General features: G+C 36.0%; 1 protein-coding gene across 2 annotated transcripts; it reads right to left on the bottom strand.

The window, feature by feature from the left end:
* Positions 1 to 11,011: 11,011 nt before the first annotated feature.
* LOC107551773 (uncharacterized) lies at positions 11,012 to 12,224 on the bottom strand. Of its 2 annotated transcripts, none has more exons than XM_016233500.1 (2): positions 11,264 to 12,224; positions 11,012 to 11,179 (listed from the first exon to the last, which is right to left on the bottom strand). In XM_016233500.1, exons 1-2 carry the CDS (start codon positions 12,188 to 12,190, stop codon positions 11,096 to 11,098), a joined length of 1,011 nt encoding a protein of 336 aa, XP_016088986.1. In that variant the 5' UTR covers positions 12,191 to 12,224; the 3' UTR covers positions 11,012 to 11,095. The 2 variants fall into 2 exon arrangements, with proteins under 2 accessions (XP_016088986.1, XP_016088993.1); XM_016233507.1 differs by having other exon boundaries at positions 11,012 to 11,368; positions 11,489 to 12,224.
* Between the last annotated feature and the right edge of the window lie 51 nt (positions 12,225 to 12,275).

The raw sequence follows: 12,275 nt of genomic DNA, 5'->3' as shown, positions 1-12,275 counted from the left end.
ACACACACACACACACACACACACAAACACATACATGTGGGTGACTGCAACAGAGAGCATTTTTATAGAAATTGGCAAATAAAATCAACAAAACTGGCATAAATCTGAAAAATATCAATATATAAATGAAGGACTAATACTAGAGCACAAAGGCAACATGGAACAAGCATGTTCACTCTCTCTCACACACACACACACACACACACACAGGTTTACATTTGTGAAAAGTGGGGACATCCCATAGGCGTAATGGTTTTTATACTGTACAGACCGTATATTCTATTGCCCTTTACCAACCCTACCCCTAAACCTACCCCTTACAGGAGACTTTGTGTTATTTCAGATTTTCACACACACACACACACACACACACACACACACACACAACAACAGAAATGGACACCTGTGCATCCATCCATAAGTTATATTGATTGAAATAAATGTCAGATCAAGCAGTGGTCAGTGTTGTGAAGTCATAATTTTTTAGATTTTGGCAAATAAAATCAGATATAAATGCACAACAGTGGGAAGGGGTAGACATAACACACCACACACACACACACACACACACATACACACACACACACACACACACACACACACACGCACAGAAAGAGAGGGAAAAGGGCAGATAAAAGAAAGATGAGAGGCAGCTAACCTTTTGCGCTCTGAGAAAATTCACTGTTTGATGAAAGAGCTGCAGCAGCATTTTGAAAATATCTCACAGTTAGGGTATAAAAGTGGCTGTCTGGGTCCTGCACTGAGCTCATTCTGTGGCAGCACCATGGCCAAAAGGTACAGTCTTGAGGAAACCCTGGATTTCATACTGGATCAAAGTGACAGTGAAGAAGGCCCAGAGAACACTGAACCAGATAGTCCTGAGGACTTTACTACTGACACAGAAGATTAAACTGAGTTTGAACAGGATTACCAGAAATCTGAAGAGGAGGATTATGCAGTGTTTATTTGTGATAAATAATTTTCTGAAATAAATAGTATGTGATTACAGTCATGTCTTTTAGTGGTGACTTGTAACATTTCTGCACATTTATGTATAATAATTTGCAAAAGCAAACAATTCAAAATATATCAGACAACAACAAAAATAAATACAAAATACAGATTTTTAAAATGTATTTTAGAATGTTTAAATATATATTCACAAAATATATATCATAAAGTTGTGAGGAGAAGTTGAAACATGAAGAAAAATGGACTTGAATCTGAACTGAAACTGAACTGAAAATGAATGAGTCCCTATGGACCTCTGCTTGATATATGTGGTCATTGCCCTTTCTTTCTTTAACTATAATACCTAAAGATTTTCCTCTAACCTGCAGATGGCAGTATTCTATCCCTAACACATGGGCCAATATCCAGAAACCTTTTATATTTAATAATAATTTAAGGGATTTTTAAGCCAATTTATGGCATAGTTTAATATTTGTGCAGTAAATAGGTAAAAAACTACCCAAATATCCACAAAAACACAGCATAAATGTATAGCTGAGAAGTAAATAAAAAAAATTATATATAGTTTGTCATATAAAAAATGTATATTTCCTTATGCAATCGCTCTGTAAAAGTTTGAGGTCTATCTGACCCCAAGGGACTTTAACGTTGCTCAAATCAAGGGACGAATAAAGGTTAAACCGAGCTTGAACAGTTTCTTCGCACCAAGACATCGTGTTATGCTTCTTGAATGTATTCAGATATTTTTACTAGTCTAATTTATTTTTAATAAAGTGAAGTGCTAAAATGTGAACTCAGTCTGTGGTCTGTATTTTGTTTAGGCCTAATGTATTTATGTATTAATTATCCTTTTTTTCTGTTGGGACAATGAGAAATAAACAATTGCTACTATAATTTAGAATATTTAATTTCATCAACAGCACTGTTTGGTAAACTAAATTGTTCCATTGACTCAACATATTGTTTCTGATTGAACCTATGTTAACAGACTGCTGTCACTGATACAGATCCATTCACAGAAATTAATTTAGACCAACTGAAAAATGTAGACATAATCAGTCACTTGAAAATTTTGATAACTGAAATTTTGAAGCGTGTGCCTGAGATAATTATTAAATCAGGGCTTTAGCACTCAATGTGAACAGCCTCCATGTATGTCCAGTTCACACAGTGATCATCTACCAGTGACTTAAGCTCTCACATCCAATCTGAAACAGATAGCAACTTTACATGATAATGAATATATGTGGAAACATCACAAACGCAAAACAAAGCCATTGTCACCAATTCGGTTCATGGACTTCCGTTTATTCACCACCAGATGTGACCCTTTCCATTACATTGACTCTCGCACTACACAAACTGTTGCATAGCACCCCGGACTACATACCGGTCAAGTCACAGATGTTCTTCCTGAGTCCGGTCAGGTTCCAGTTCATTATCATGAGTCAAGTTTAGTCACAGCTGATATGCATGAGTCGAGTCTAGGCACTGTTGATCGTCATGAGTCAAATCGAGTCACAGTTTATTATCCTGAGTCTGGTCAAGTCACAGCTGATATTCATGAGTCACGTCACCGCTGATCATCCGGAGTCCCGTCACGTCACCGCTGATCATCCGGCGTCCCGTCACGTCAGAGCTGATCATCTGGAGTCCCGTCCCGTCACCGCTGATCATCCGGAGTCCCGTCACAGCTGATCATCCGGAGTCCCGTCACGTCACAGCTGATCATCCAGAGTCACGTCACGTGACAGCTGATCTTTTAGAGTCTCGCCACGTCTCAGCTGTCCGTCCAGAGTCTCGTCAAGTCTCAACTGTTCGTCCAGAGTCACGTCAAGTCTCAACTGTTCGTCCAGAGTCACGTCACGCCTCAGTTATTCATCCAGAATCACGTTGCATCACAGCTGATCATCCAGAGTCATGTCGCATCACAGCTGATCATCCAGAGTCATGTCGCATCATGTCTGTCACACCCAGAGCGGCGGTGCTCGCTTCAGCTCCTTGCGTGGTGGTGGGGCCTAGAAACGCACATTCGACCTGTCATGTCAGGGTCGAAAAAACCTTTGCCGAACTCTCCCTGTATCCTGAGGGCACTACTGTAGAACTTCCAGAGGTGGTGGCATCCACTGCAGAACCTCCAGAGGTGTCAGTAGTTCCCATCTATGAGCTCTCTGCTCGTCTAGTTCCGGCCAAGGAGGCCGTCTATGAATTCTCTGCTCGTCCTGTTCCGGCCAAGGAGGCTGTCAATGAACTCTCTGCTCGTCCTGTTTCGGCCAAGGAGGCCGTTTATGAACTCTGTCTGTTCTGTTCCGGCCAAGGAGGTCGTCAATGAACTCTCTGTCTGTTCTGTACTGGCCAAGGAGGCCGTCGATGAACTCTCTGCCTGTTCTGTTCCGGCCAAGAAAGTAGTCTGGGAACTCTTTGTCTGTCCTGTCACGGCTATAGAGGCCGTTTACTCCCTCTCGTCTCGCCCCTTTGATTCTGTCTGCTGATCGGTGACCTACGCTAGCCCTAGGACTATTCTTGTGTTTTGCCTGCCATATACCTGTTTGCCATTGTTTTGACCCTGCCTGTGTACTACATCTCTTTAATAAAGCCTGCAGATGGATCCACACGTCTCACGTCTCGTCAGCCCCGTTACAGCCATATTATGACATTGGTGATGATGACATATATCCTATGTCCCAGTTTAAAAATAATATTCTTGAAGTAGCTACTGACCTGTGTCCAAGAAGAGTGTGCCATCAGAACAGTGCTTTAAAGGTTTATTATTATTATAATGACTACAAGATTAAGAAAACATTTTCCTCCATAAGCTTGTAGCTACACAACTGGCTATACAAGAAATTAAGAATGACACAGAATACTTACACCAGGCTAGTTTATGTACATTTTATTAAGCCACAGATAGATTTGTAGAGGTTTATTTCAGGCATTGTTGGTCAACACACTGCAGTACTGTTGTCACCAAACGACACTAAACTAATTGGACTATTCAAATAAAATTTAAGGCCTCACAAATGAAATAAAAATGTTTAGAAAAACCTGTATTAGCCTAGGCTAGCATAGGTTATTTACTCATTGTTTGCACTGCTGTAATCAATGTAATAAATGCCTGTAATCAATCAGGCAAAACAGTGTATCATTATTGTTGTTTATCATATTACACAAACTATGCATTGTTTTGAATCTGCTGCAGTTATTAACATTGAAACTTCATTAACTTTTCAAAATAATTCCTTAAACAAGTTGCGATTTGAGGAACATGCACTTATATTTCAGTTCCATTCGTTTGTCTCGCTGGAACAGTTTGTGAGGAACTGAATATTACATAACACTATAGTCTACACGAGAACGCAAGTCTGTTCTTTGCATTCTTGGAATTATGAAACAGCTCTAGAATGTTGATTTTATCTGCTCATCAATGTGAAGTTGAAATGTTTCTGTTTTCTTTCAGTGTGAAACAAATCAAAAATTCTGATCTGATTTGTTTTCTCATCAACGCCTTCTCAAATTACTCTGGTTTAACTTGTACTGTAACTGTTTTGTTTGCTTTGTTTTACAAAAGGTTTTTTAAACACATAAACAAAAGCTCTCCTGATGTACTCTATTCAAAGTAAATTATTCGTTTAATGAAATCTCAATCTTAAACTCTATATTTTACCAACATAACAAAAAACTATAGTTTTAGCTTACTGTATATGTGTTTGTCTGAAGATATAGCCTATAATTTGCTTTCCTTTAATACAAATTATGTTTTTGTTGTTTGTTTCTAACAAATGATTTGCTGTCATTTGAAAGTCATTTCTATGGAAGTTTCTGCTAAAAGTAAACATTTGTTTCTGTTGTCATGTTGGTATAGGCCTAATGTTATTTACACTGTAGGTATATAATACTGCTATCCTGAAATGTCTGTAAATGTACTGTACAATAAAATGTTCAGTGTACAAATCCATTTCGAAACAGGTTTATCACAAAAGTAGTTGAGAATATTTGCTATTACCAAGGCTGTGTGGCAACCCGTGGTGGTTTAACTAATTTCCAGTCAATAAGCGAGGGAGAAGTTCAAACTCTGGAGTGTATACAGACTTTTCTGTTATTTGTATATTATGTTCATTTATGATCCATTATTGATAGATTAATTGGTCTATTAATTTACCAGATAAAATGATTAAAATGGTTAAAATGAAGTTAAAACAGTGGAGCCACCTGGAAATTCTTATTAGGCTTCAAGAAAGTTTAAAAATATTTTTACTTATTATGGTAGAACAGTAGAAGCAATTAGAGGAAGTGACAGGAGAGGTAAGAAGGGAAGCAGGGACTTGAACTCACGTCGACCAAAACACTCTCTAGGGCCTATATCATACAGTGCTGGACACAAGGCAATAGCTCTGGACTTGCCATCAATTTTTTTATATGGTTTCTTCAAAGTGGACTTTGTTTACTCAGTTTCCTTTCTTTCTTTCTTTTTAAATATAGGTGAGTCTCATTGTCAGCTTGCAACCAAGTCACATTGTCAACTTGTAACTAATGTCGATGGCGATTCACTGTTGATTCATAGCCTGTTCTTCACCAGCTCTCCAGCATTATCCTGCATTCATAGCAGTCAATGACAAAAGCACAAAAACTTGTCAGACTTGTTTCATTTATTCAGAATTATAATAAAAAGAAAAATTAAATAACATCACTCAATCAGTCTTCACTCAATAGGTGCTGCGTCATCATTTAGTTTTTGAGTTAATCTCTTTATTATAGTTTTATTTATGATTTAAATAATATGTTATTACTTATAACATTCATTAATAAACAGTTATAAAATTAAGTAAAAAAATAAATAAATTTACAACTGTGTGATCTAAAACTTAGGACTGAACCATCAGACTTGTTTAATTTATTCAGAATTTAAATAAATAAATAACATCACTCAATCAGTCTTCACTCAATAGATGCTGCATCATCATTTAGTTTTTGAGTGAATCTCTTTATTATAGTTTTATTTATTAAAATTAAGTTAAAAAAAAAATTACAGCTGTGTGATCTAAAAATTAGGACTGAACCAGCAACTATTTCTTCACACTAGGCCCATCCCAAGTGAGATATTTCTACCTAGTGCAGTCCACACCCTCTTATGTCAGAGCTAAGCAAAGTTTTGTAATTCGATTTCATAGGTAAATGATCTTATTTTATGTCATTATTATTTTTTCAGTTGATATTAGACCATAATAATTGAATGGAATAGTGTGAATATTAAATAGTAAAAACATGTGAACCGAATGATTAGTCTGCATATGCACAAACAGTGAATGAGCAGTGAAATAAGTGAATGAACACCTTATATAGAAGTAAAAAGTATATGAATTGACACTAAATGGTTTACACTTGTAGCTTATGTTTAAATTGTACAAAATGATTGTTGTATTGAAATGTTGCACAAGAATTACTGTACATTTTCATGCTGCATTATCCTGTAGCCTACAGTTGACAAATAAAATCTAGGCTACACATTTTCTTATGGTTTTCCCCATGTTCTTAATTAAGTAATATTGTACATAGTTGTTTGTATTTTATATTATAGCCTATATGTTGAACCACTTTGAAAATTTGAAAGATACAGCACACCAAGCTTATAAAATCCTTTCCTATTCGGAAAAAAAACATATGTCCTCTTACAAAATAAGTGATATTGTGGACGTCAGTAATTTCATGTCAATTCAAACTCAATTTAAAATTTGCATGAGATAAGGCATCACAGGGATGGGTGTGTTGGCCTTTAGCCTATGCATTGTCGTCACGGCAAACAGCCTACCAATCAAAAAATGCATTTATGTAATAATTAGGTAGTTATGTGGGATGTATTAAACATGAGCATGCATCAAAATACAACTGTGAATCTGCAATTTTATATTTGACACTGGCTTTTACTGACATATCAATTTGCACTACTGGGTTTGTTTTTCGTTTTATGGACATTTTATACAGTAGATGGTTATTACAAGATGCTGTACTGAGATGGTCAATTTGAACGTGATTAAAATTACAGATAAGTCATTAATAGTAATTCAACTGGCAATTATTACACTATCTCGCTGTAAACAACTAAACTTGAATAGGGTTTTTTGGGTTACAAGTCAGTTGAGATATGATGTTGTATTGTTGAAAAAGCTGCATAGCCTAAATTAAGATTGTAGTGATTGTTCATTCTGAATAACCTCAAAAGGTTTGTCTACGTAAGTTGCTGTGTATTATTGTTAGTTTGTACGTTGCTGAACATTCCAAGACACACCCTATGCCATTATAACAATAAAACACGAGAGCAATCATATTTTTATGTGATAGACGTTATTCTTCCACATGCATCAAAGAGATTTTGTGACATTGAGGCTCACACCCTAAATGTATTATTATAAGAAAGAATACTGAGATTAGTTTGTGGCTAAGTATTTTGCTGTGCAGCAGTTTCAGTATCAGCATAGGCTATGTGCACACAATTATTAAATCAATACATTTAATTTATTAGCCTAATTAGCATATACTAGAGAGCATATTATCATAGTCAAAATAATGATTTCATTGCACGTTTGATGATTATCATGTCACCAATTGTCACTTCCTCTCTATTTCCAATTCTCAGATTTCAAGATGAAATGTTTGTGCAGAGGAGGTTGTCAGTTGGCAGAGAGGTGGGGTGGGATCCCAGGTCCTGTGATAGCATACAGTGACAAAACAGCAAGTAACACATTGAATTAAACATGAAATTTGTATGTAGATAAACTGAAAAAGTATTTTCTTGTTAAACAATACTCTAATAATCTCTAAAAAAAAACTTCACAACTTAAGAGCTAAAAACCAAATTGTTATAGTATTGCCATGAATTTACTAATCAAATAAAAATATTAATAATAAATATATTTTAGCTGTACATTGTATAATGTTACTGAAAATATAGCTTTTTTAAAATATAATTTTTTTTAAATTCAATTTTTGAAACAAACTTTTTTCATTTAAATTAAATAGGACCTTTAAATATGTAATGTATGTAGTAAATTTAATCAGATTTATTCTATTTCTTTTCTATTTCATTAAGCCTTTTATAAGGCTAGTTTTAGTTCACCTTTTATTGCTTTAGACTTTATTTTATTTTACATAAAAATAGGCACATTGTTGTCACCAAAACACCTTTTATTATCCTGACAAAAATGAATTCTTGACATTCATGTAATCAGCATTGTATTTACACCCTTCATTGTGGATAGGAAATAATACCATCATGCTTCTGTATTGCGTACTTCAGGGTTCGGTCGTTGAACTACAATTTTTACCACACCCTACACGTCAACATACCTTTGATATAGTATCGCACAAAATTGCTCTTTTCAGTCTGTTACTTTTGAACTAAGAAGACAAATCACACAGAGCTTTGCAATACCGTTTGGTGTACATGGTTATGACTTTAAACAGCAGAAGGAGGTAGGTGAATGATTGCATATAAAATGATTGAAATAATACAGCATATAATACTGTATAGCACTCAATAATACATAATATTCAATACAACAACATTTATACTATGTAAAAATGTTATATGTTTAAAATAGCCCCTGTGTCTGCTTTTGTGATTTGTTGTAAACTTGTATGAACTTTAAAGCAATTAAGAATTTAATTAAGAATGCCTTTTAAATTACAATTCAATTCTTAAAGTTGAATTTCAAATGAGGTACCAAGTAAGGAAGAAAAAATTCTGTCATTTTCATCTAGAAAAGCAAGAATGTTGACTTGACAAAGTCTTGTTTGATGAAAAGTAGAGTAAAAAAAAAAGTTAAACGGAGAGACAGACAGAATGATAGACAGACTGACTGACCAATAGACAGACAGACAGACAGACAGACAGACAGACAGATAGATAGACAGACAGACATATGATAGATAGATAGATAGATAGATAGATAGATAGATAGATAGATATATTGATAGATAGATAGATAGATAGATAGATAGATAGATAGATAGATAGATAGATAGATAGATAGATAGATAGATAGATAGATAGATAGATAGATAGATAGATAGATAGATAGAAAGAATTTAGGCCAATTAGATTCAATTAAAATTCCATCTCACAAATTGAAGTAACACAGTTATTAACACAGATGTCAAACCCATTTTGAGCTTTAATAGATGATAATTAAATCAGTAATTATGAATAATTACTGGTGACATCACATTCATACGTTGGTGACCTAATGCTGTATAGACTGTTCGGTAGTACACTGGATAGATGGCAAAAGTATGCATTGAGGCTACGTATTCAGTCACCAGGGGGTGCTCATTGAAATCTAGACTTTGAAATCTAAAATGACAAATAGGACACCCTATGGCAGTGGTTCCCAATCCTGGTCCTGGAGAACCCCCAACACTGCATATTTTAAATGTCTCCCTAATCAAACAGCTTAGTAAAAACTCCAAGACCTCAAATGTGTGTGTTAGATAAGAGAGTCATCAAAAACGTGCATTGTTGGGGGTTCTCCAAGACCAGGATTGGGAACCACTGCCCCCAACACTGCAAATTTTAAATGTCTCCCTAATCAAACACACCTTATTGAACTAATCAGTTCATTAGTATTAACTCCAAGACCTCAAATGTGTGTTTGATAAGAGAGACATCAAAAACGTGCATTGTTGGGGGTTCTCCAGGACCTGGATTGGGAACCACTGCCCCCAACATTGCATATTTTAAATGGTTCCCTAATCAAACACACCTGATTGGGATTGGGAACCACTGCCCTATGATGCTGTGGACTTCACAGGCATTAGCATGTGGCAGTCATATCAAAACCATGAATACACATCAGATGTTTCATGAGCATTGATTAGAGCTGATAAAACTGCAAATTCATGCCAAAAGAAAGTTACGAAACAATTCACAGTCATCTGGATCAGCATTTTCCTATGTGTTAATCAGGAACAGCTTTCCTCTAACCTTAAAGAACACTGTAAATGACCACGAATTTAACGGTAAAAGACTGTAAAAATGCTACAGTAAAAACCTGTTAAATGGTTAATGGTAAGTTCCCCTACTATATACAGTGAAAACCTGAAACGGACATTACATGTAATTTTACGGTAGTATACCATTTTTGGAAGTCATAAAAAGAACGTATCATTTACAGTGAATAACCATAGATTGACATTCCCAGAATTCCCTGCGTTACATTTCAAATTTGATGTTTTGGTTGAAATAACTGTTTCTTCTTAGTTTTTTTTATTATCAGTTTTGTACATTAGGGTTGTATGTTACGTCTAATGTTGTTAAATTAATGTTTATTGCATTATTTCAGTTTTATGTGTGTTACCATGATGGTGTTTAGTGTTTGTGTGAATGACACTGTGCATGGGTTTGATTCCCAGGGAATGCAAGCTGATAGAAATGTATATACCTTGAATACAGAGTCCAACTGGTCCCTAACATATAATGTAAACTGGGCTGACTGAGAACTTTGTATTGACTAACAGTGCTTCTTCATATAATTATACTCCTTAAATACAATTACAGTCTTTTTTAATAAACACAATGATTTAGAAGTTGCTTTCAGTAGCATGAATACATTAATGTTTTGTAATTGATTAAATATATAATATAAATTATTTATCTTCTATTTTAGGTGGTGTTTCATTTCAAAATATGAGGCCAGATGGACTGTATTCCTCACCATATGTACGTATACTCTTAATCTGGATATTATGTGTTGAGAAATTGTTAAATAAAAATGTGACATGTAATCAAATGCTATTAAAATGTTTATGGAATTTAATAATAGTCTAATTTGAATTTTAAATGGTCAAAAGTTAATACAGTAATGAAATGTATTTTTTTCTTGACAGTATATGTATGGTGCATTGTTTGTGGAGGTACATCCTCCATAACACCAACAACACCAGTTTCAACAGTCAATGAAGTTTGTGTAATAAGAACTAAAGCATCTATTACCACAACTATGACCCTCAAACAAAATACATGCATAGCTGTGACTTTGACAACTACATCTCCAACAACTACTGATTCAATATCAATTGCATCTACAACTGAGGCTTCTACAGAAAATGCACCTTCAACAACAGCTACAGGTCAAACAGCAATGTCATCTTCAATGACAACAGAAACGGGAGCTTCCACAACCACAGATGTGATCCCCACAACCACACTCATATCCTTACCAAGTACAACAACAGCACCATCAACAGAAACTGAGGCTTCCACAACCATGGAGGTAACCCCCACAACCGCTCTCATATCCTCACCAAGTACAACTGCACCTTCAACAGCAACAAAAGCTGCTTCAACAACAACAGCACCGTCAACAGAAACTGAAGTTTCCACAACCATAGATGGGATCCCCACCTCCACCCTCATATCCTCATCAAGTTCAACTGCTCCTTCAATGGCAACAAATGCTGCTTCAACAACTACAGCACCACCAACAGAAACGGAAGCTTCCACAACCATAGATGTGACCCGCACAACCACTCTCATATCCTCACCAAGTACAACAACAACAACAGCACCATCAACAGAAACGGAGGCTTCCACAACCATAGATGTGATCCCCAGAACCACACTTATATCCTCAGCAAGTACAACTGCACTTTCAACAGCAACAAATGATGCTTCAACAACAACAGCACCATCAACAGAAACTGAGGCTTCCACAACCATAGATGTGATCCCCAGAACCACACTTATATCCTCAGCAAGTACAACTGCACTTTCAACAGCAACAAATGATGCTTCAACAACAACAGCACCATCAACAGAAACTGAGGCTTCCACAACCATAGATGTGATCCCCAGAACCACACTTATATCCTCAGCAAGTACAACTGCACTTTCAACAGCAACAAATGATGCTTCAACAACAACAGCACCATCAACAGAAACTGAGGCTTCCACAACCATAGATGTGATCCCCAGAACCACACTTATATCCTCAGCAAGTACAACTGCACTTTCAACAGCAACAAATGATGCTTCAACAACAACAGCACCATCAACAGAAACTGAAGCTTCCACAACCATAGATGTGATGCCCACAATCACCCTCATATCCTCATCAAGTTCAACTGCACCTCCAACAGCAAGAAATGCTGCTTCAACAACAACAGCACTATCAACAGAAACCGAAGCTTCCAAAACCATAGATGTGATCCCCACAACCACTCTCATATCCTCACCAAGTACAACAACAGCACCATCAACAGAAACTGAAGTTTCCACAACCATAGATGGGATCCCCACAAGCACCCTCATA

The sequence above is a fragment of the Sinocyclocheilus grahami genome, unplaced genomic scaffold (assembly GCF_001515645.1).
Source record: "Sinocyclocheilus grahami isolate Dianchi unplaced genomic scaffold, SAMN03320097.WGS_v1.1 scaffold17.1, whole genome shotgun sequence".
Taxonomy (NCBI): Eukaryota; Metazoa; Chordata; class Actinopteri; order Cypriniformes; family Cyprinidae; genus Sinocyclocheilus; species Sinocyclocheilus grahami.
Note: the sequence above shows the minus strand (reverse complement) of the source record. Positions and strands in the feature narration are given on the sequence as shown.